Raw genomic sequence first — 26,933 nt, 5'->3', positions numbered from 1 at the left:
AGAGAGTCTGTTTTCTGATTGAGTAGAGCAGAAAACAGAGACTGATAAAGAGAGAACTTCCTAAAGGAGGAGGAGACACTGGTAGGAGGCGGAGCATCTCAACTGCTAATACTCTGATCATTCAAGGCACTGATTTTTAAAATGTTTCATTGCAGTGAATCACCCAAAATAATAAATTATTTACAGTTTTGTCCTTGAACGTCTGTTTTTAGTGGAGTAATGTTTTACTCAGACTCTACTTTCACTGAAGGACAGAGTTGGTATACTTTGTCCACCACCTGAGTAACTCAAACAGTAGTGTAGTCAACACAAACCACAGACCTTTTATACACAGATAACGTGAAGACCCCAGACTTGGACACCACGAAGACCCCTGCATCAGATATTTTGAAGACCCCTGTCTGCAGGTATTTATAAAAACAGGACGAAAAAGCAGCACCGAAACTGCGGATGTTGCTGGACAGATCAGTATTTCCTGCTCTCTATAAACTGGTGGAGTTCAGGAAATATCTGCAAAAAGTAATCTTTAGTTTCTCTGAGGAGATGAGGAAGCGTTGGCGTTCTTCTCTCTGCAGCGAGCGCTAAAACTGATCTGAAAAGCCATCACAGGACTGACTGCACTGAGAGGAGGCAGTGATGAAGAGGATGGAAGCAAAAGCTCATTCCACCATGGAGCTCCAAGGAGTTCTCAACCACTGGGCCAAGTAGGCCGAGGAAAACCCTCTGGTGGTCTTCAGGTCTATACTAAAGGGTGGGGGCAGTGGTCATTAGTGGGCCAGTAACGGTGCCCTTTAATGACAATCTGTGAAAAAAGCAATTGACTAATAAGGAAAAAATGTGAAATGTTTTCAAACAATATTAAAATAAGCTCAAAGCAGCCAAAAGCCAAAGCCAAAAACACTCCAGAATCAGAAATAAGAGTTTTATTCACCAAGTATCAGATGTACAAGGAATTTCTCTTAGTGCAGGTGTCAACATAAAGATAAATCACCATACTAGATAGAAAAAGATATGATATATATATATATATATATATATATATATATATATATATATATATATATATATATCATACTTATCATATATATATATATAATTTAGGTTTAACTGTTGTGGACAGAGTTATGATAACAGCTCCAATAGGAGAGGAATTCACAATTAGACCATCAGTAGAACAGAGACACCCACAGCACTAACCTGTCACTGTGTGATGCAGCATCTTCCAACAGAGTGTCTGAAGATCTTTTAAAGTTTTTGATGTTACACTAAAACCTGAAACCGCTGACTGATACGCAGTGAGAAGCAAAACTGGACCCTGTTAAAGCCTTGACTTATCAGTTGGGTCCAAAGATGAAAAACTACTTCAGAGGTAAAAGCTCTGTCCAATGAAACTGTGCACATGACATTTCTAACACATCTGATTTATGAGTTTAGTACAGCTTTTTAGAGGAGATCCCACAGATCACATACATGCAGATATCATTAAATAGAAATTAGGGCTGGGCTATATGAAACTATCATTATCATAATGCATTTTGTCACAGTATGCTTTTCTGAGAATATTGTGGATATCGTGGAACAATGACCATCTGCATTCTTGTTTAATTGGATTTTTTATTTAGTTGTTTTTTACAACTTACCAGATGTTGAGAAAATCATACATCATAAAGCATTATACGTCCACAATCACGACCACCCACCATTAAATAAATGATCCCTGCCCACTGCAAAAGCACTTTCACTGCCCTGTCCACACCCACTACTCTCACATCCATGAGCACAAAATACAGTCACATGTGAAATACATCATACATGAAGCCCCCATGAGCCTTATGGAAAAACAGGCGATGACTAAGGCTGTGGTCGATATAAGTAGGTTATCAGAAGCTCTGCTCTGGAGTTTTAGACCTTTATAATTGTAGATATATTAACAGAATAATTACATAATAAGTGCCAATCAGCAACAGTGTGAATGTAATAATTACAACAGAACAGTTTTTCCAATGTGCCTTATCAAGACGAGTTCTGGGTGTGTTCTAAATTTATTCTGAATACATTACTGTTTAGAATACATTCCATTATTCAGCCATCACTACTTTTTCTAAGCACTTTGTTCAACCCTGGATATTTGTACCCAACATAGCAATGATGTTTAAGACATGCACAAAAAACTATTTTTTATCAGTAGTTTTTATTGAAACAACAAATGTCGTGTTTTTAATGCACTGGAACACAGTTTAAAAAAAAGATCCACTGCCCACTAGATACACGAAGCACTTTGTGGTTTTGGCCACCAGATGGCACTAATGTGCAGTGTGTCATGAGGCTTTGAGTAGTGAACATCTTTAGGATGCAGTTAGGAGGAAAGCTTCGGTTTCCTCACTATCTAATATATACAACAAACAAAGTAACCGAACAAGTCAGTGTTTACTAATAAACCGAGCACCACAAACACAGACAGGCTTCTGCGCAAGCGCAGCTCTTAAACCTGAAGTCCCGCCCCCGTTCGGTCAGCTCATGCTCTGATTAGTCAAAAGGAAACAGTGAAGAGTGACACTTCGATCCACCTATAAGGCGAAAGATGGTTAGAAAAGGAGCGGAAAAGACGAGAGAGAGACAGAGAGAGAGAGACAGAGAGAGAGAGAGAGAGAGAGAGAGAGAGAGAGAGAGAGAGAGAGAGAGACGCCCCACAGCCTTTTACACCAACATTACAGACCCCAGCTGCAACAGAAAGTCCACTTCCCTGCCACCTCATATTATAATGCTTTCAACACAGAACACAAATCTCAAACATGTATGTTTAACCCACTGATCTCTCCTTCTGCAGGCTGTAGATATTAACAGACTTTCTCTGTTTGTCTTTCACTATGTGGCCTGCATCACTGTTGGCAACAGCCCCTGTTTGCTAAAGGGTCCCAACTTCTACTCTGGGACACCGGGACAACACTCTACCACAGAAAAAAGCCAATCACTTTTCAATAAGGCACACAGAATACAGTATGAGGCTGATACACTGGACAACTTTATTTAACAATTACCTCAAAATAAAAAATAGTAGTAAGACTAATTATTCAATCAACAATTTTAAAAAATTATACACTTATATGTAATATGGTTAACAACTCTTGACTAAACTCTTGACTCTTGCAAAAAAAAAAAAAAATAGTTGGAAGTAACCCTTAAAAATGCAGCTTAAACTATGGCTTATAAAAAGAGAACAGACCCTGATGCTGTAGGTAAGGCCCCACCCCACTACTAACCAAACATACAATATGCAAAAACAAGGAGGAAAAACAGTGACCATCACCAGTAGCACTCAATAGGCTTGTACCTGTAGAAATGACAGCACTAGTGGCACTCAATGCCTGGTCGCCCTTTGTCTCACCGCACACTGATACACAATGCTCTGTAAACATGAAGGGAGCATGTATTTCAAGTTTTAATCACATATCACTCACAAACTTGTTCCTAGATCATCCACTCTAAAAAAATAAACATTCTTTAATATTTGAGCTAAAACTTGGAAAACAACCACTCTCTCTACTATTGCTACCAGCAGGGGCAGGCGTGGGCTGGAGGTTAGGGAACCAGCCTTGTGACCGGAAGGTTGCCAGTTTGATCCCCTTGGCCAACAGTACATGACTGAAGTGCTCTTGAGCAAGGCACCACAAACTGCTCCCTGTGTGTGTGTGTGTGTGTGTGTGTGTGTGTGTGTGTGTGTGTGTGTGTGTTTCACTGCACGGGTGGGTTAAATGCAGAGATCTAATTCCTCTGTGTGTAAAACACAGTTGGCTAATGGTTCTGAATTAAATTAAATTCAATATGCTCTTCTCCCATTATGCTAGAGCGTCAACGCTATTAGCCCCCCCACCTGCATACCTGCACATGCCACACACACAGCTCCTATGTCGCCAGTAACTACAGTGTCCTGGCTGCCATCTCCACTCTTTAACCAAGCACAATAAAGCTTCTCCTCCACAACTTCCCCCCTCCCTGGACCCCTTCCAGTTTGCATATCGGCCTAATCGCTCGGTTGATGATGCCATCTCCACTGCCCTCCACTCAGCCCTGACACATCTGGACAAAAAAGACTCTTATGTCAGAATGCTATTCATAGATTTCAGCTCCGCATTTAACACCATCATCCCCCAGCAGCTCATTCTCAAACTGGACAGGCTGGGGCTGAACACTTCACTATGCAACTGGCTGTTAGACTTCCTGAATGGGAGACCACAGGCAGTACGGGCCGGCAACAACACATCCTACACCATCACACTGAACACAGGGCCCCCCAAGGATGTGTACTCAGCCCCCCCATTCACTCTGATGTCCCACGCCTGCACACCGTCACACAGCTCCAACCTCTTCATCAAGTTCGCGGACGACACGACTGTGGTGGGTCTCATCAGCAACAACGATGAGACAAACTAGGATATAAAGTACTTTAGCATGGCTAGCTAGCAGCTTCCAGCACAAAGATAACAGTGAAAGGCAGCAGTGGAATAACAGCCACTCTCACCAGAGGAGAAGTTAATATGAAGTTTGAATCAAGCACCAAGTTCCAAATCACAAGACGAAGCCAGCATTAACAGTCAGTGGACAGAAGCTTTGAGAATGACGCTGGCTAGAAACTATCATCCAGAGGCCGAGGGGTAAAAGTCTGGGTGCCAGTTTGTAATGTAGGATGCAGCTCAGAATGAGAGGAAAATCAGCAATTATCCCACTTGTAATTGTAGTTGACTACTTGTAATACGGGGGGCACACATTAAGAGGGGCAAAGCAGGACCACCTCTGATTCCCAATCAGTCATAGGGGCACAACTATGTATCTAAATAGATCACATTATTTAACACTAAAGTGGGCGTCACTCTGCCATAGAGGAGAAATGAACAAAGTAACGAAGAAAATGTTATTAATTACATCAATAATGGTGTAATTATGGTGTAAAACTACATGTGAAATTGTGATTGTGTCGTTGCATCATCAGTTCAGGTGATGTAGGATGAGTAGTTCACTGATATACTGGCTATATTGCACTGCTCATTGTTCAATCTTGTGTTATCAATGCTGCTTTCACTAGTATAATTAAAGCCTTTGCTAATGTCATTAATGCCTTTGCTTTAGTGGTATAATATTGTATTTTTAGTATGTTATACAATTCTATTTTATATATGACTATAGCCAAATTATACAGCTATGAGATCTCATTACTTTGTCTGCTGCATAGCTAATTTTATTTAAATTATTTATGTCCTTACTCCATGTGAAAAACGGGAGGAAACTGACTCTGACTAAAAGCGTTAGCCACTCAAGCTTTTGAAAAGATTCAGGACCATTATGGGAAATGTAGTGACCGCATTGAATTTGCGTGGCATGTACTGTAGCTCTGCTCAGCAGTCCAGGATAAGACAGAGACCTTTATGGCCTTCTTGTTGACTTTAGTGGGGCACTGCAGCAGTTTACTGGGACACATACCTCAGTGAATCAGGTGTAATGACGCTCCTGGATAGCAAACAGAGTCCAAAGCCTGTAAGAGACACTGTGCTTATACACTGAGATACAGCTCAACTCTCTTAAGTACACACACACACACACACACACACGCGTGCGCGCGCACACACACTTACATTACACAACCTCCTGTATTTAAAAAACAGGAATTACATTATTAAGAACCTCCATCCTCCATTCCAACCATCCACCATTTAATATTGGTATTATTATAATTATTGTTGTTGTTTTTTATTATTATTTTGTTGCTATGGCTGCAATTAAGTTGAATTTAATAAAAAAAAAAACAGAGTGCCAAGTCGTATTCAGTTGTTAAAGGGTTAAATGTAGATGAGTGATCTCAGACAGACACACTAGTTTCACTTTTGGTTCTCGCAGTCAGAACCAGGAAACTGTTTCTGTTCTTCAGTTCAGAGAAACAGAAACTTCATTCCATTCCACAGTGGAGCTGCTGCTGTACGGATCTCTGACTGCGCTGGTGTTTCTGTCGTGGTGATTGTGTATCTGCAGTAAAATGGCCAGTGTTTCAGTGGATCAGTTCAGCTGTCCAGTCTGTCTGGACGTCCTGAATAATCCAGTGACCACTCCCTGTGGACACAGCTTCTGTCTGGTGTGTATTAATGGCTGCTGGGATCAGGAGGATCTGAAGGGGGAGTACAGCTGCCCTCAGTGCAGACGCTCCTTCACTCCAAGGCCGGTTTTATCCAAGAACGTGATGCTTGCTGAAATGATGGAGAAACTGAAGAAGACGGAGCTCCACACTGCTTCTCCCGCTGGACCTGGAGATGTGGAGTGTGACGTCTGCACTGGGAGAAAACTCAGAGCCGTCCAGTCCTGCCTGGTGTGTCTGGCCTCGTTCTGTGAGACTCACCTCCAGCCTCACTATCAATCTCCTGCCTTTAAGAAGCACAAGCTGGTCAAAGCCTCCAGACGCCTCCAGGAGCAGATCTGCTCTCAGCATGAGCAACGTCTGCAGGTTTACTGTCGCACTGACCAGCAGTGTATCTGCATGCTGTGTACCATGGATGACCATAAAGGACACGATACAGTACCAGCTGCAGCAGAACGAGCTGAGAAACAGGTAAGAACTGTATTATTTTTTCTACTGCTTAAAATGAGATGTAAGTACTTTGTACATTACAGAATAACACTGAAAAAATCTACATGTAAAAACTATCAACTCTGCCTGTGTACATTTTAAGCGTTTCTGAAGACAATAGAAACTTGACGTAGGTTACAGCAGATTTTTCTAGTCCAGCCTGTTAAATAACTTGTCTGTACCAGAATCTCATCTAAAGAGATAAACAACTTTTTCTGTTAAACAGTGACACCAACGCAAAAACATTACAGACACATTCATAATATTGTGTATAACCCATTCTAAGTGCTGTGTGGATGGATTATGGGTTGTGTTTCTGTAGAAGAAGCTAATGGAGACCAAGACACAATTCCAGCAGAGAATCCAGGAGAGAAAGAAGGAGGTGGAGCAGCTGAGGAAGGCTGTGGAGTCTCACAAGGTAAGTCTGGAGCAGAAGATCAAGAGCTGATTTCTAGAAGAGGATTGATCTCTTAGTCAGTCAGTGAGACAGAATCCACCCAGCAGCCAAAACAAATCAAAATATGGTTACTTTCAAATCTGGCTGAACATCATCAAATTATCAACACAGGTTCTGTGTCCAGGTGAAAAAGTCTTCAGACTCTCCTCTTCTCTCTCTGTGTTCTAACAGAGCTCTGCTCAGACAGCAGTGGAGAACACTGAGAAGATCTTTACTGAACTGATCAGCTCCATTAAGCAAAGACACTCTGAGATATCAGAGCTGATCAGAGCTCAGGAGGAGGCTGCAGTGAGTCGAGCTGAAGGAGCCCTGAGGAGACTGGAGCAGGAGATCTCTAAGCTGAGGAGGAGAAACACTGAGCTGGAGCAGCTTTCACTCACTGAGGACCACATCCATTTCCTCCAGGTAAAAGCACCACCAGAACCTCTACACTGAGATTCACCAATGAACTCAAAGCCTGAAGTGAAGAGGCTGGAACGTCCATTTACTGGTGTTTCAGTCTGACATCTGTAAACAGCTCTTTGTCTCTGTTTACCATACAAAATTGATTACCTGGTAGATCTACGTTAGGCCTAAAATTTTAATTTGTGGAAGACTCATTTTGGAAATGTACAATTCTGACATATATAGTTTATAGGGGTGCAGGAAAAACTTGATTCTTAGATGCATTGTGATGCGGATGTGAAAGATTCTGAATCGATTCATGAATGTCAATTTTGATTTTCTAAATATTTAATTTATACCGTAATGTTGACAGAACATGAAAAGCAGAACTTGGAAGTGGGTAAGTGCAGCGCCCGGACAGTCTTCCCGGGTGGCACATAACAAAAACACTACTGGATGAGTGAGAAATCCGACCGGCTCCCTCTGCACTAAAGCCAGGTTAGGTCAGGAGTCACAACACAAATGACAAGAGCAGCCATTTTGTCCTTTCAACAAAAATCAAAGCACCTTCGGAGCCGCAACATTTAATGTCCAGCATGTCTCAGTGTGTGTTAATGTCCTAGAATAGGCTAAACAATATAAACGAGAGCGCAGATTTACTCTACTCTGCTTTAAGCTATAGCTACAGCTGCTTTCCTCCCCTTCCCCTCAGGAAAGTGTCTCTCAAAGTTTGTCTGTTTTACGAGGCTGAAGTCGCTTCTCGTTCTCCAGCTTCTTGTTCAAATTTTCCCGTTCCACCTTAAATTCTGCCTGAGGCGCCGAATGTAGCTGCTGCACCATTTAAGGTGGACCGGCAAAAGTCGAAAGAGAAGCGACTTCATCTTCGCAACTTTTAGTGTTTGACAGTCTCTCATTGCAAATTTAGCATTCTAGAAAGCCAACTGCAGCGCTTATAAATGCAAATAAGTCCACTCGTCTCCAAATGTTTGTCTCAGCTAAATCTCTCTCTTTGCCTTTTCGTAGCTGCTAGCCAGGCAAGATTTTGCTGCTAAGTGACCTGCAGTCTTCTCAGTTGTTGAGAACCAGGGCTTTCGCGCTATGTTGCACACTTTGGAGCCAAGATTCAGCGTCTAGTCTCGAAGATATTTTACTGACACAGTGACCCCTGACTCTCTACAATGAGACCAAAACCGAAGTTATAAAGTCACTGAATTAAACGGGTAGGACAGCTGTATCATCTGCTGCGTGGACATCCATCACCACTGGATCTTATTTCACCCTAACAGCGCATTTTACCACAGATGAGTGGCAGCAGCGTCTCAAACAAGAGCAGTGAGTGAGAGCCTTCTAGATCACTTCCATTTGATTTAATAATAAAATATATTGGAAGTAAATTCATTATAGATCATTACAAATACTTTGCTTTAAAACTAGTGAGTCCTCACACAGTGAGCAAATAGAAATCCTGGACAGAAAAAAAGATGTGCATCGATAATCGTTTTATAATCTCATCGCAGCCTCTGAATCGTAATCGCATTGTGAGGTGCCTAAAGATTCCCACCCCTAATAGTTTATGCTAATGCTAATAATTGCACTTTAGCTTCCTCCTCCACAAATGCATGTATGAAAATAAGCTGAATGGACTAATTAGATAGACAGATGCACTTTGTTGATCCCCAATTAAAATTTGGGAACTGAAGCAGAACCAGAGCATCTTTGATTAAGGCAAGTGTATAAAGCATTACAGTAGTTAAAGCATAATTGGCTATCATCAAATCTCTAAAAATACTGAAGAACTTCAGATTTATATTAATTTACTTTAAGGAATGTACAAAACATTGATGGCTTGACGGTTTAAGAACAATAATTTACATTTCTTAATTGTGTTGTACAGACAGATCCATCAGTGTAGAAATAAGGAAAAAAAATTGGTTAAAAAATACAGGGGAAGTGTATTGAGTGCAATTAACAGAGCCAAGAATGGAGCCCTGAGGCACCCCACAGGTAAGATCTATGGTAAAGGACATCCTGTCACTAATCAACTAACATTTTTACTGGTAAATATGATAAAGGCCCATTCAGAGCAGTTCATGTTCTCCAAACACACTGACCAAGAAAACAGTATCGAAAGCTGTGCTGAAATCTAGCAATAGCAAAATAGAGTCAGCAAGTCTTATAATATAACTTACATCTCTCAGAGCCATCTCAGTGCTTTTCAACTTTTCATAAAGCCAGACTTTTTGAGATCAGTTTCACCAAATTCTTTAAAACAAATGGTCATTTAGCGATAAAATTGCCAGTTTAAAAGTCTGAAACACAATGAAGGTTGGGATAAATGTACAATAGCTTTTAACTCCAGCAGTTCCTAAAACCAAGATCCTCTGTCTCTATTAGCTCCTCTTAATAAGATGAGTGTTTGAACTGTGGAACACTGTCTTGTTTTTTTGGTTCTCTGTAGAGTTTCCAGCCTCTCTTGGTTCCTCCTGGATCTGCAGGATTGACCTCCATCATATTCAGTCCTAATAACTCTTTTAAGGAGGTGTTGAACTCTGTGTCTCATCTGAGAGAGAAAGTGGAGCAGCTCTGTGAAGAGGAGTTTAGAAAGATCTCTAGTAGAGGTGAGAGATTACAGATGATCTCAGCCTTCTTTACTGGATATTCTGCAGTTCTCTGATAAACACTGTGTAGAGTTCAGTGCCTGGTTGTAAGAGACACCTTAAGGATTTTTTTTTTAATATTATTATTATTATTATTTATTTATTAATTTTTTAAGTTCAGTGTGTGAAAAAGAAAAGCATTAAGTGCTCCATAAGAGTTTCTTTAAGTGACATCATAACCTTTTACATTCAGTAATCCATCTAGAGTTGCATGAAGTTTATTAACGTCATTTCCATTAGAATATTTTAAAGTATCAGATTCAGATTATTAGATGTAAGAAGCTTAAGATATGGAGTTTTGCAGGTGTTTGCAGCGAAGAATGTAAATGTTGCTGCTGAAAAAAGAAACATATCTCCAAAAGGGTAATGTTACAGGTTAAGTTAAACACTTTATTTACTTTCAATGTTTATGTAAAGAGATTTTATTCAAGCAATTTTGGACCAATTCTGGTCCGTCCAAAATGAAATTTTCACATAATGTTAAGAGCAGCTTCTGTGTTCAAATGATGAACGATAACAAATGACAACACTATTCAAAAGTTCAGATCTAATCATACAATAAATGTATAAATAGCTACAAGTTGACCTTGACCACCCACATTAACCGGTAAATACAGTTTTTTCTACATTCTTGTTTTAGTCCATGTAGGGCTGCCTGCTGACGGAAATAATGTATTGTAAATAATGAAATGTACATCAAACATGTAATAAGGAAATAAATATTTATTTGTACCTTAATAAATTGTGCTCAGACTGGGTGCTGTGTGTTAGCTTACACGGCATCTAGATTTGATTGTCAGCAGCAGCAGCCATGAAGACAAGGTTTACTTCTTAGAAAAAAAACTGAAAGGTGTTAAGTAGCCATGCAACTCCAACAGTTATGTGAGATAGAGTTTTTATTTTCTAACACTGTGAGAATATATGGTTGACTTTATTCTGCTCCACCAGTACAGACTGATAAACATTGTTACAGAACTAAAACCTGATGACTATCAGGAAAAGAACTGACTGACATGCAAGACAACCACAGAGTGATTCTACATGAGATATATATACATACACACACACACACACACACACACGCGCGCGTTTTCTAAGCCGATTATCCTTCTGGGTCATGGGGGGGAGCTGGAGCACATGACATACAGAGGTAGACAAATGCAGAGCTGTCAGTCAGAACTGTGTTACAAACAGACCTAACAGCTCATGAAGCCGGTTAAAACACCTCAATTCTACTATTTCTGTTTAATCATGCTGGTGGTATTAAAACATGTCTATTAAAGATTCCCAGTGGAGTTTCAGTCCACAGTGGGAGATGCTCTTCATGTTGACGTCTCAGTGTGGAGGGACTCCACTGAGTGGGAGACGCTCTGTACAGTCAGTGAACCCAAACTGTTAATGTTTAATCTCAGCAGGAGAAACAGATCATCACGCCTGAGTTCAGAGCAGCTCAGTTTCAGTGCTTATCTAGTTTAGCTAATGACAGTAGGTTCTGTCAATAAGAGAACGCTGCCATGGTTACAATGGGGCTTTATGGCAGGAAAGCCTCAGTAACTGCAGTAAAATGACAGTGACTGCAGTAAAACATCATTAAGTGCCATAGAACAACTGTAACTGATGCAGTCGTGGGCTGGAGGTTAGGGAACCAACCTTCTGACTGGAATGTCATCGATTTGATCCCCTGAGCTGACAGTACATGACTGAAGTGCCCTTGAGCCCACCAGTCTGGGCAAGTGTGCTCACTGCCCCCTAGTGCATGTCTTCACTAGTGTGTATGTGGTGTTTCACTGCACGGATGGGTTAGATTGACCATTGTGGGGACTAATAAGGGTCACTTAATCTTAACTGCAGTACAACCTCTGTAACTGTAGTAAAACATCAGTAAGTGCAGTAAAATGTCAGTAACTGCAGTAAAACGACAGTAACTGCAGCAAAACAGTAACTGCAGGAAAACCTGAGTAACCGCAGTAGAACATCAGTGCGATTAAAAAAAAAGCCATAGCAAAAAAATTACTATTAAAACCTCAGTAACTACAGTAAAACATCAGTAACTGCAGTAGAACCTCAGAAACTGCAGTAAAATGTCAGTAAGTGCAGTAAAACCTCTGCAATAAACTCGGTCACTCAGCTTAGAGAAGCATCTGAAGGAATTTGTTCAGCATCAATAACTAATTTCAAAAGTTCAAACTTTTCTGGAAGAACTGAAGGTGTTTTTACAACCAAACACAGAGCTTAGAGAGTTAATAATAACAGACACACTAATTATTATATTATAAATAATAATATAATTATATATAATAATATGTTCACAGTGAAGAAGATCCAGATGATTCTCCCTCCTGAACCCAAAACCAGACCAGAGTTTCTGGAGTGTAAGACACACACACACACATACACACACACAAACACACACACACACACACACACACACACACACACACACACACACAAAAAGAAAAAAATCTGGGTCCAAGCCCCCATGAGCGTCGCCAAAGGCTTGACTAAACAAGTAAGTTTTTAGCCTAGACTTAAACACTGAGGCTGAGTCTGAGTCCCGAACATTAACAGGAAGACTATTCCAAAGCTGGGGGGCTTTGTATGAGAAAGCTCTCCCCCCTGACGTAACTGTATTAATTCTGGGTACTAATAGTGAACAGCACCTTGTGATCTAAGTAGGCGTGATGGTTCATAGTGAGAGAGAAGTTCACTCAGGTACTGAGGGGCGAGTCCGTTTAGGACTTTATAGGTCAGTAAGAGAATTTTATAATCAATCCGAAATTTAACTGGTAACCAGTGTAAGGTTGATCAAACTGGGCTGATATGGTCAAACTCTCTGGTTCTAGTAAGAACTCTGGCTGCAGCGTTCTGGACTAGCTGAAGTTGGTTAAGAGTTTTGCTGGAACATCCAGAGAATAGAATAGAATAGAACAGAATAGAATAGAAGTCTTTATTGACATTATACTCAGGTACAATGAAATTATGTTTTCATTGTTTTAACGGTCAAGTAACTTTAGACTCCATAGACTCCAAGCAACTTTAGTTAATTCACGCTTTCCACTTCTTCATGTATGTGGAGAAGAGGTGATCTAAACTCTTTGTTCTCCTTAAGTCTATGGCAATCTCCTTGGTTTTTAGGTGTTAAGGACCAGGTTGTTGTCCATGCACCATTTAACCAGATTCTCTAACTCATGCCCGTAGGCAGACTCCTTTATCTGAAATCATTTGATTACGGTATTGGAGATGTGAATAGCAGTACAGTCATGTGTGAAGAGACTGAAAAGCATAGGGCTCAGCATACAGCCTTGTGGATTTCCTGTGTTTAGGATGAAGGTAGAGGAGGTGTGGCTTCCAATTCTGGCTTGCTGTGGTCGGCCCATAAGGAAGTCCATAACCCATGAACACACAGAAGATCCAAGGCCCAGTTTCACCAGTTTTCTGACCAGTTTTTGGGCAATGACTGTGTTAAATGAATTCCACAAATAATATTTTCACAGAACTGTTTGATACTACTAAGTGTGTCACAGCAATGTGTAATGCAGTTGCAATAGCATCCTCCGTGGAATGATTTAGCCGATAGGCAAACTGGTGTTTATCCAGATCAGGTGGGATGATGGTTTTGATATGCGAGCGCACCAGGGATGATGGTAAGGGATTTAAGACATGTCGGAACAATGGCTTGTTGTAGCAAGAGATTGAATATGTCAGTAAACACCTCTGTTAGCTGGTTGCCACATGCTTTCAGTACTTGGCCAGGCACTCGATCTGGACCTTCTTCAATGTGGCCCCCACTGAATACTGCTGCAGAACCAGTTCTGGCCCTCCAGCAGTGGGGTGGGCTCCTCACTCTGCGTGTCCAAGCGGGCAAAGAACTGGTTCAGGATATCAGGCAGTGTGGCATCATCACTAGCCAGTATAGTGGTGGTGCTGTAGTCAGTGAGTGCCTTAAAACCTTTTCACATGCTACATGGGGTGTTGTTACTGAAGTGATCCTCAATATGCTTCACATCCCTAATGCCTCTCTTGAGTTTCCCCCATGCTTCACTGTAGGCTTGTTTGTCACCTGATCTGAATACTGCATTTCGCTCCCGGAGTAGTGGCCTCACCTTGGCATTTATCTGCAGCTTTTGATTTGGAAACATTTTTACTGTCCTTTATGAGAACATTTTCCATGCAGAAGTTTATGTAACCTAGGACTGAACCAGTATACTCCTCCAGGTCTGTTCCCTCTGTTTCCAGTTTGTTCAGTCAAAACAGTCTTGTAGCATTGAGGTGGCTTCCTTAGTCCACACCTGTACTGTCCTGATAGCTGGTTTTGTTCTGCAGATTTGTGGTCTGAAACTGGGGTCAGAGTTATGGAAATACGTGATCTGACTGACCTAGATGTGCAGCTGGAGCAGTTGAAAATGCTCCTGGAATGTTTGTACACACTTGGTCCGGGATGTTTTTCTCTCTCAATGGGAAATGAACATTTTTGTGGAATTAGATTTAGAGTCTCTATGATTAAAATCCCCTGCTACCCTGATCATACCATATGGGTGTGCAGTTAGCTGGTTGTTAATGCTGTCATGTAGCTTTTCTAGTGCTAATTTAGCATTAGCTTGTGGGGCCTGTATTCCGCTGTCATTATTACTGTTGTGAATTCCCTTGGAAGAAAGAACGGTCTGCATCTTACAGAAAGAAACTCCAGATCTGGACAACAGTGTTTTTCAATCAGGTCCACAGCTGTGCACAGTTTTTATTCATATAAACACACAGACCTTCTCCTCTGCTTATCCCGGAGTCTCTAGACCTGTCCGTTCTGTGAACCGAGCAGCTGACTAGTTTGATAAGCTACGTCTGGAACATTAAGTGCAACCAGATATCTATGATGATTGTAACACAGGGATGAGTTGTTTTTATTCTGACCTCATCCATCTTGTTGACGAGAGACCTGGAGTTGGCTAGGAACAAACTTGGAAGTACTGGTCTGTACAGGTTAGCTTTTAGCCTAGCACAAGGCCCAGCTCGCTTCCCTCGCTTGTTTTCTCTGCCAACTATAATGTCAATAATTAGAATCTCCAGTGAAATGAAACTAGTTTTGAATGGGAAAACTGAGTGACCACCCCTCATCAAACGTAACTCAGATCTGTCACGCTTTTTAAATGCTGCTGTTTTGTTACTTAAATACAGACTAACTAAGAAAACTAAACAAGTTAAAAAAAAAGAAGAAGCAGAGAGCCGAGCAACTGTGTTGCGCCACCGCCGCCACCACCATCACTCTATAAGAGTGAAGACTGTATGAATGACACATGTGAATGACACACACTCACATAATATAAACAATACACACTACACATAATAACAACTCAATACACAGCACACACACAACAAACACACTCACACTATATACACACAATACACAAACATTTCACACACATACTACACATACATGCACACACATACTATACATATACATTACACAGCACACTAGACTACACATACATTAAATACACACACATACACACTCCACATACGATACACATAACACACTCACACAGACACACACAGACACACACACTCACTCACACACACACACACACACACACACACACACACAATAAACACATACATAATTTACACACATATACAGTCACACAGATACATACAATACACACACTCAGTACACACACACACACACACACACATAATAAATACCCACACACACCACACCTACATACACACAGACATTCTAAATGCACACAACACACACACACACGTACAATACACACACACACACCACATGCATTGTATACAATACACACAATACACATTTACACACAAAATGCCCACATAATATACATACATTGTTAAACTCTGCTTGTGTCTGTTCTAATCTGTGTGTGTGTACAGATGCTGTTGATCTCACTCTGGATCCAAACACAGTGAACAGAGGTCTCTGTCTGTCTGAGAGGAACAGAAAGGTGGAGTATGTGTGGGAGGAACTGCCGTATCCAGATCATCCAGATAGATTTAATCGCTGGACTCAGGTTCTGGGTGTGGAGAGTCTGACTGGACGCTGTTACTGGGAGGTTCAGTGGAGCGGAAAAGCTGATATATCAGTATCATACAGAGGAATCAGGAGGAAAGGAGTCAGTAAGGACTGTGATTTTGGATACAATAATCAGTCCTGGAGTCTGTACTGCTTTGATAACAGATACACTTTCTGGCACAATAAACAGAGCACTGTCCTACCCGCCCCCCCCTCCCCCTCTAACAGAGTAGGAGTGTATCTGGACTGGGGGTCCGGCACTCTGTCCTTCAACACCATCTCCCCTGATACACACACACTGACCCACCTACACACACTCACCACCACATTCACTGAACCGCTCTACGCTGGGATTGGACTTTATGAGAACTCCTCAGCAAGTCTGTGTAACCTCTACAGAGACAGACAGAGAGCGAGAGAGAGATAGACAGAGAGAGAGATAGAGAGAGAGAGAAAGGACAGAGAGCGAGAGAGAGAACAGACAGACAGAGAATAGAGAGACAGACAGCGAGAGAGAGAACAGACAGACAGAGAGAGAGAATAGAGAGACAGAGAGAGAGAGAGAGAGGACAGACAGACAGAGAATAGAGAGACAGACAGCGAGAGAGAGAACAGACAGAGAGAATAGAGAGAACAGAGAGAGAGAGAGAGAGAACAGACAGACAGAGAGAGAGACAGAGAAGCCTGTTGAGTTCTGCAGTAAAAGCTGGTTCTAGATGATTGATGATAGATGAAGACGGTGATAAAGATTAGCAGCTACTCTGTAAATGAGTCACCTTCAAATGTACTCACACTTTAAATAAAGACCAGTGGATTGATTGACTGATGAGTCATTATAGGTTCTCACACACTGAGAGAGAAATAAAACACCGGCTTTGATGTCATGGTATTGGAAGAAGGAGGGGTTTACAGAGTAAAGGAGAAAAAAAAATACATTTCAAAAGTTGAAACTGAAATTTTATCGTTAATTACATGCCCATTTTGAATTTAATGGCAACAACACATTCCAAAAAAGTTGGGACGGGGGCCTGTTTACCACTGTGTTTCATCACCTCTTCCTTAAACAGCACTCTGTAAGCGTTTGGGAACTGAGGAGACACTGCTGTAGTTTAGAAAGTGAAATGTTTTCCTGTTCTTGTTTGATAAAGGATTTCAGCTGCTCAACAGTTCAGGGTCTCATTTGTCATTTCATAATGTGCCAGATGTTTTCAGTGGTGACAGGTCTGGACTGCAGGCAGGTCAGTTTAACCCCCAGACTCTTTTAATATGGAGCAATGCTGCTGTAATACATGCAGAAAGTGGTTTGACATTGTCTTGCTGAAATAATCAAGGCCTTCCCTGAAAAAGACGTCGTCTGGACGGCAGCATATGTTGTCAAAACATTTTAATGGTGCCTTCACAGATGTGCACGTCACCAATGCCATGAGCACTAACGCCCCCGTATACCTGTGTAACCCGTATAACTGTGTACTGATAACAGGCTGAGTGGTCTTTAGCCCGGAGGACACAGTGTCCATGATTTCCAAAAAGAATTTCAAATGTTGATTCGTCAGACCACAGGACACTTTTCCACTTCACCTCAGTCCATTTTAAATGAGCTCAGGCCCAGAGAAGGTGGCAGTGTTTCTGGATCCTGTTTATATTTGGTTTCTCTTTTGTGTTTTAGAGTTTTGGGTGTGTTTACATCCCAAAAAAGACATGGACCAAAGACATAGTGCAATACATTTCAGCTCCAAAATTACTATTCATTACAAAGTGGTTGTGTAAATGGTAGATCATCAGTTGTGATTTAATTTACCAGAAGCTTCCACCTCCAGTGTTCTACTGCTTTATACAAGAGTTTTCTACAGTAAAGAAAATCAGTAGAGACGTCTGAAACGGTCTCCAATGTGTGTTTAATATCAGCACCTTCTTCTAATTAAAAAAAGTCCCATTAGAGAACTCTGGATGCTTCTGTACTAAACAACTATAGACCTGAATCAAATCTTCCTTTTATAGATAATTGACACGGCTGTTTTCAGTCAGCTTAGCAATTTTTGAACCTAAATGGTTATTGTGACATTTCAATCAGGCTTCTGACCTCACCATAGCACTGAAACAGCTCTTATAAATGTGGTAAATGATATATGGCTGAATACAGACAGGTAAAATGTCTTGTGGTTCTATTAGATCTGCTGGATTCGACACTGTACATCACAGAACACTGCTGGGCAGGTTGGAAAATTGGGTAGGACTTTCTGGAAGTCCAAAAATGATTAAGGTGTTATTTAGAAGGCTGGAGTCACCTTTGTCACCTGTTATGAATCTGACGAGACATGAGTCCCTCAGGGTTCAGTTCTCGGACCTCTTCTGTTCAACCTCTATATGCTGCCTTGGGGCCAAATTCTACAGAACAGCAACACTAATTACCATAGTTATGAAAATGATACACAGATATATCTAGCTCACCAGATGATTACAGCCCAGTAGACCCACTATGTCAATGTTTGAAGCAGGTAAAAAACTGGATAAGGCAAAATTTGTGCTTGGCAACAGCTCATTACTGCAGCTCTAAAATCTCTACACTGACTTCCAGTTAATAAGCTAATTTTAATAACAATTAAGCCCTTTGATAATTTCTTTTTTTATTTCCCATTCCCCTTTAATATACTCTGTACTTTCTTTTAATTAGTTGTTTTTATTGTTAAGCTATTATTACATTATTTTTTATTGTTATTCACTCTTAAGTGTTTTTTTTTGTTTGATTTTACAAACTTGATTGTACAAACATTTTATTTCACACACTTTCTTATGCTATGATGTTTATTAATAGACTTGACGTTTGAACTTTTAACTTGAACTTTGTAAAGCAAAAAACATTGAATTGCCATATGAACTGTGCTTTATAAATAAACTCACCTTACTAGCCACCTACAGGTTTTCAGTAGCCTGCAAGTACAATTTCAAACTGCCTTTAATTATCAATTGGACTGCAGCTGCCCTCCATGTACACAATTTACTCTAAACAACACAACTGTATTGAAAACAGCAACAACAACAACAACAACAATCTTGTTTAGCCACTTTGTATGGCCAGACCCCTAAACTACTCATGGCAGTGCAGCCCATAGAGAACACAATGTTTATCCTCTCAAGTAAGCATTTGCAGATGTGAATTTCAACCGTCCAAATGAAGTGAAACTATCTACTGAATTTAAGAGCATCTAGAACATTTATATTTCAACTGAAGAGGTTTGTAATTTGTTCTGTTTGAACTGAACTTCTGGTTTCATGTAGTCTTATACTGTGTTGTTAAGTGTACAGAACAGCTGTTTAAACCCTGCTGAACAGCTAAATATGACAAGCATTTAGTCCACAATGTTTTTGGTTCTGTTCTTAGAACATTATTGTGAAATTAGTGTGGCATTAGAGTGACGGTCATCCTTATGCAGTGATTGTTAGTGTTTATGTAATGATTTAATCTTAAGTGCAACATTGAATGAAAATATCTTCACTGACTCCTCCTCTACTCCTGCACTGAGTGGACAGTTGTATGACGCAGAAGTGGCGCACATCTCAATGGTGAGTCGAAGTGGGTGAGGTCAAGTTAAAAAGAAAAGGGAGCAGCTAGTTTTCCTTTTGGGGATGTGGTCTGATAGACATCCTTTAGCCTAGTGTAAACAAAGCTGTACCTGCTTTTGTAGCCGGTCCACTCTGTATGTTGAGTAGCAGCCCCCCTTACTCCATTGGGTTGAGACGGTTGAGGAAGAAAGACTCAAGGACCTCAGGTGCTGGGAGCAACCATGGGGGTTATTTGTTGGAAAAATTTGTGCTCTAAACTGACTGACTGACTATAGAATACAGCTCACGTTTCCAAACACGCACAAAAAGGCAATCTTTGCAATTGCAAAGATTGTTTGGATGGATGCCTCTTGAACAAAGACAATGCAGCACATAAAGTATATCACAATGAACATGTTTATGCTCTAGATTAAAATTCTTCACATTAATATGAAAGTGTCAATGTGCTACTTATATAAATACGATAAAATGGCAAGCAGGTTTTTATTTGTGTAAGTATGTACAGGTGAAGTTGTATCATAACCTGTCTGTACAAGCAGCAATAAACGGACTGAGTCTTGGGTGTAAGGGTGCCTACACACTAGAGGCTGACACAGCATCAGAAACACAGCTTTCAAATGCTGGGCTAGAAATGTGTCTGTATGCAGCGAAAAGACATTATTGAGCATCGAAAAAGTTCAAACCATTTCAACTTTTGCTGCAACGCATTCTGACGTGGAGGCACGTCAACCAATAGAAATGTGCAGGCAGAAGACGAGTGAAAATCCAAGATGGAGGAGAGTAGCAGCGCTGTGCACTCTCTTCCTGTGCTAGAAACACATGGGGTCACAACATAAGTGTATCTAGATATGGGAAAAGGGATTCAAAATGCTAGCTAAAAACTGGCCCAAATGAGCAAAGAACAGCATTATGTTAATGTACAACCTCATTTCCAAAAATGTTGGGAATGCTGTGCAAAATGTAAATAAAAACAAAATGTAAATAATGCAAATCATTTAAACCCTATATTTCATTGAAAATACAACAAAGACAACATATGAAAATGTTAAAACTGAGAAATTGTTTTTTTGAAAAAAATGCCATTTTGAATTTGATGCCAACAACACATTACAAAAAAAGTTGGGAGGCGCAACGAAAGGCTGGTAAAGCTGTGTCATGCTAAAAAAAATAAATAAATAAAATAAAAAAATAACCCACACACCTGGTGGTTGATCAGCAACAGGTCAGTAACATGACTGGGTATAAAGAGCATCTCAGAGAGGCGGAGTCTTTCAGAAGTAAAGATGAGGAGGGGTTGATTATTTCAGCAAGACATTGTCAAACCACATTCTGCATGTATTACAGCAGCATTGATCTGTATGAAAAGAGCCCTGAACTCCTGTATCAAACAAGAACAGGAAAACATTTCACTTTCAGAACTACAGCAGAGTCTCCTCAGTTCCCAAACCCTTACGTGGGTAAATGAAAAGGTGATGAAACACGGTGGCAAACAGGCCCCGTCTCGAATTGTTTGGAACCAAAATGGGCAAATAAAAAAAAAAAATAAATAAATAAATAATTTTGGAAACAGGGTTGAGGGAATAAGTTAACATAGTCACGAAGAACATATATAAATAGGGTTATGTAATTAACCTTGAGCTAATAGCCAGTTTGTTAGGTAGCCTGTGTTTTTCAAGTGTTATGCAAGTTTACATACCTGGGCCTTATAACTTAAGATAGTCTCATTAAACAAAAATTACACATCACAAATAAAGTACATAAACATGCATGTTCAAGTGTTTTTTATTAATGCTCTCTCCAATTTATTTACTATTTAAAGCTAGTTGCTGGCCTGTACATTTAAAAGGTCTGCTAATCAATCACATTAAAACAATAAGCATCAACTGCTTTATGTATCTTCAGTAGTGGGCCACTTAAGACATGACATGCTTCGGCCAAAAGTACAGAGACACACCTGCTGCAGCATATTTGTGCTGTGGCCCCTTCCTTCATCCACATTGTTGCCCTTCAATGTAGATATGAGTCAAAACCAAACACAGCTGTACAGCATCTGGCAATATCTATCCAGAAGTCAACGAACATTTGTGGATGTAAGCCAGAATTGGCCCAGAACTGTCAGAAATGGCATCTATACTGTTTTACAAACCTGAAAAGGGAGTTTAACAAGAACCTGCCCTGAACCTCAAAACCACAGTCTAATAACAGCTTCTCAGTAGTACTGTTTACGGACAGATTTCTATTTGTTAGCCAGCGAACAAAAGGTTTTCCCATTTAAACTACGTATATTGTTAACATGAAGCTGAATTTCGCTTCTAATTCACCAGCTTCTTGTTCAAATTTTCCTGTTCCACCTTAAATGGTGCAGCAGTTACTATGCCTGCCCATCCAGGCAGTTGTGTTTATCACAGAGGCTGCAATCAGACACACCCACAAGGCAGAATGGTAAGAAAATATAAAACATTAAAAAGGAATGTTGTTTTTGGGAAGAAAATTGGAAGGCAACCGAAATGTGAAATTGTTTCCTGAAATATTTCTTTTTCACAGATATATAAAAAAGCTGTGCAAGGCCTTTTAAAAGTTTTGCTAGTCTCTGTAATTTGCAAGGTATGTGAGGTTTCCTTCCAAGTCTTCAGAGACATGTAACTGAACAGATTTGTTCTGTCCAAGAGGTGATTGGCTAATGTTTCATCAGAAACAATTGCTTGAAGTGGGATCCTGTCAGTCACTGCCAGCTCCAACCCCTTCCACATAGCAAAATAAGCAGGATTGCACCAACATATGAGAGGCCTCAGATGGGCTGCATAAAAATCCTCTAACAAACATGGAAGCCCCCACCCCTATTTTGAATAAAGTACTCTGTACTCAGTTCTTTGCCAATTATCTGGCCTAAACATAACAAAGTCAAAATGTTTATACTGAAACAAGGCAATTTCAGACAGTATTTTTATGATGCTCGTGATGAGCAAATCAGGACAGGCTTCTGTAACTGTTGCTATTTCAGGGTCCCCATTGAACAACACCTGGATTACAGCTGGACTTAATCCTGTGACACTTGGGCCATCATACAAAAAAAGAATGACCAACATCCTTCCTCTTAAAAAGGACCTCTAATGTTGCTGGAATTAAGTGGTCAGGCTCACCCTCAAGTAATAGCATTACATACAAAAATATCTGGGTAATATGTTCACTGAGATTAAAAATGAACCCAAGTCAAGGAGATGTGGCCTTATCTGTGCAATGCCTGAAATTACAGCATAGACCATTAGTGGGCCAGGTGGGGGAGGTTTGTCTTTCATTTTCAAAGTCGACTGTGCAGACTTTCTCTGACTTTTACATTTAACCCATTTTTTTATTAGGTTAAGGGGAAAAGAGTACCAAACTGGGAGATGGAGTACCAACAGCATTTAGACACTTTCTTACTTCATCTAATGAATAAGAAAATAAACAATCTGGATAAAGCTGACCTTTGGACATACAGTCACCTGGTGGCCTGGTGGGATGACAGCATGCTGCCAGTTAAATTAAAATACTGGATTTTTCTTAGGAACAGGCAAATAATAGGAGACCATTTTGAACAAAAATTAACAACCATGAAATAATTATATACACCCTAACTCTCAAAAACTAAAAAAAGTAGGTTAAAAATCCAAACAAATCTCAATAAAAGTATACTGTCATTTGAAAAAATTATAATTACAAGTATTTACAAATTACGTTTTAGTTCAATCATACTGTGAACCCCACGTGAAGAAACGTATACATATATACTGAACTCTTTTCTAGTTTATACTAGCTGCAGCAGCTAGGGGGTCTCTTGTGCAGGAAGATGTGGAAGTACAGTTTTTGTTGTTGTTGTTGTTAATTTAATCAGCATTTTACCAGCCTGCCACTAGGAGCTCTGTGACTGTTCTAAGCTCATTTATATACTGTTTGCATTGGTCTCTTTGTGTGAACTACATGCAATGTGTGGACCACATTCAGGGATTTATAGCAGTGATTGTTAAGGAAATATGTGTTGTTTTACACTTTAGTTTTAAAAAACAAATTATGCAAATCTTTATACTATACCTATATACTATACTTATCTTTATACTATACTTGTATCAAGTAGTCGTGGGCTGGAGGTTAGGGAACCAGCCCTGTGACTGGAAGGTTGCTGGTTCAATCCCCAGAGCTGCCAGTCCATGACTGAAGTGCTCCTGAGCAAGGCACCTAACCCCCAATTGGTTCCGAATTCAATTCATACTGTACTCCTTTAAGGAAGATTGAATTGTTCAAGAACAGAGAGTAAGTGTTCAAAACACAGTTATTACAGGAGATGCAGCTACATCAGTGAAGTTTATATAGGAGAAATTATTAACATATAATATACCATTCTATTCCATATTCCACCTGATCCTCTCAGACCTCATACGTCTCTGCTGATTTCATGAGCTGGTGGATCACAGAGAATATAGTGCTTAACTGTTTCATTGGGGATGTGAGAAGCCAGACCCCAGGTCCTTGTACAGGCTACTGTGCTTTAGCGTTTGAGAAGCTCTGGAGCACTTCTTCAGAGTCTGAAGCTACCCTGTGGTCACACACACACACACACACTCACACACACACTCACACTCACACACAGACACACACACACACTCACACACAGACACACACACACACTCACACTCACACACAGACACACACACTCACAGACACAGACACACACTCACACACACACACACACACACACACAGACACACACACACACACACTCACACACACACACAGACACAGACACACACTCACACACACACTCACTCACAGACACAGACACACACACACACTCACACTCACACACAGACACACACACTCACAGACACAGACACACACTCACACACACACACACACACACACACACTCACACACACACACACACACACACACACACTCACACTCACACACAGACACACACACACACTCACACTCACACACAGACACACACACTCACAGACACAGACACACACTCACACACACACACACACACACACACACACAGACACACACACACACACACTCACACACACACACACAGACACAGACACACACTCACACACACACTCACTCACAGACACAGACACACACACACACTCACACACAGACACACACACACACAGAAACACACACACACACACACTCACACACACACTCACACTCACACACAGACACACACTCACACTCACACACAGACACACACACTCACAGACACAGACACACACTCACACACACACACACACACACAGACACAGACACACACTCACACACACACTCACACACAGACACACACACACACTCACACTCACACACAGACACACACACACACAGACACAGACACACACTCACACTCACACACAGACACACACACACACAGACACAGACACACACTCACACACACACACAGACACAGACACACACACACACACACACACACACAGACACAGACACACACTCACACACACACTCACACACAGACACAGACACACACACACACACACACACACACACACTCACACACAGACACAGACACACACACACACACACACACACAGACACAGACACACACTCACACACACACACAGACACACACACACTCACACACAGACACACTCACACACACACACACACACAGACACAGACACACACACACACTCACACACAGACACACACTCACACACACACACAGACACACACACACTCACACAAAGACACACACACACACACTCACACACAGACACACACACACTCACACACAGACACAGACACACACACACACTCACACTCACACACAGACACACACACACACACACACACACTCACACACACACACTCACACACACACAGACACACACACACTCACACAGATACACACACACAGACACACACACACACACACTCACACACACTCACACACAGACACTCACACACTCACACTCACAGACACACACACACACAGACACACTCACACACAGACACACACACACACACACACTCAAAACACACACACAGACACACTCAAACACACACACGCACTCACACAGACACACACAGACACTCAAACACACACACTCACACACAGACACACACACAGACACACACACACTCACACAGAAACACATACACATTCACACACGCACTCACACACAGACACACACACACACACACACACACACACCTCTAAGCCTCTGAATAATTTTTCTTCTCTTTAATAGCTCTTTATCTCTGAACCTCAGAAGCTTCTACTTTGCGTCCCTGATGTGTTTCAGTCAGGACTGACCACCAGTGGTAAGAAAACACCACCTGATCTTCTCAGCTTTACACACTGAACAAACTCAATGGGGTCCCATCAGGAGGATGAGTGGGTAATCAGTGATTCATCAGAGGATCTATGCAGGTCAAACTGGTCTGGGCTGGTGAACAGGAACACCTGATCCAGGTAGATCTAGCCCTAGCATCAACCTGGACAGGAGGGGCAGTTAGAGATTCTAGAGGTTCATTAAGAGTGAGTGACCAATTATGTAACAAAGGCTTGCTGCACTAAGGAGTGGTCACAGGTCATAATACAGCTTAAATTTCAGAAACATACATTATCTGGGGGAATGTGTGCAGCAATAAACAAAAACAATGACTGAAAGTGTTTTGTTTTATCTTTTGAAATATTTTAAACATTGAACAAATTTGCAGCTTTTCTCTGAGACACTGAATGTTGAAACGATGTTAAGCTACACAGATGAACCTTAAGACCTTTGTTACACTGTGTGTATCTTGGTGTTCAGTACCTTTATTCTGACAGTGTATGATCAGAGAGTTCACTCAGTGTATTGATATTTTAGTCTGGTCAGTTAATGACCCTGCTCCTGAGCATGGTCACACAGTTGACCTCTTCTTATCCACTATATTCTATATTATATTGTTTTTTTATCACTATACTTCTGAGCCCCTAAAGTAACATGGTGATTATTTTTAATAGGACACGGTCAGTGATTAATATATTGAGGCCACAAATCCACAAGAAACTTAACATCTGGCCTCAATATATTAAACTGTGGCTTCGACATGTTAATTTGTGTCTTATTAAAGAATAATTGTTGTCACCTCAGGGGCTCCTCATTGGGCCGACATCGTTCAGAGCAGTGTTTCTTGACCTCGGTCCTGGACGCCCACTGTCCCGCACATTTTAGTGTTTTCATTTCTTCAGCA

At 40.9% G+C, this 26,933-nt stretch overlaps 1 protein-coding gene across 1 annotated transcript; it reads left to right on the top strand.

Annotated features, from left to right (window-relative positions):
• The first annotated feature begins 5,957 nt into the window (after window positions 1-5,957).
• On the top strand, window positions 5,958-26,877 carry LOC118809206 (tripartite motif-containing protein 16-like). Its single transcript, XM_036572301.1, has 8 exons — window positions 5,958-6,592; window positions 6,933-7,028; window positions 7,239-7,472; window positions 9,910-10,069; window positions 12,421-12,480; window positions 15,998-16,548; window positions 25,967-26,018; window positions 26,834-26,877. The coding sequence occupies exons 1-8, from the start codon at window positions 6,026-6,028 to the stop codon at window positions 26,875-26,877; spliced, it is 1,764 nt and encodes a 587-aa protein (XP_036428194.1). The 5' UTR covers window positions 5,958-6,025.
• The last annotated feature ends 56 nt before the right edge of the window (window positions 26,878-26,933 follow it).

This window comes from Colossoma macropomum, unplaced genomic scaffold (genome assembly GCF_904425465.1).
Source record: "Colossoma macropomum unplaced genomic scaffold, Colossoma_macropomum, whole genome shotgun sequence".
Classification (NCBI taxonomy): Eukaryota; Metazoa; Chordata; class Actinopteri; order Characiformes; family Serrasalmidae; genus Colossoma; species Colossoma macropomum.
The sequence above is the reverse complement of the archived record's forward strand: the minus strand, read 5'-3'. Positions and strand labels throughout refer to the sequence as shown.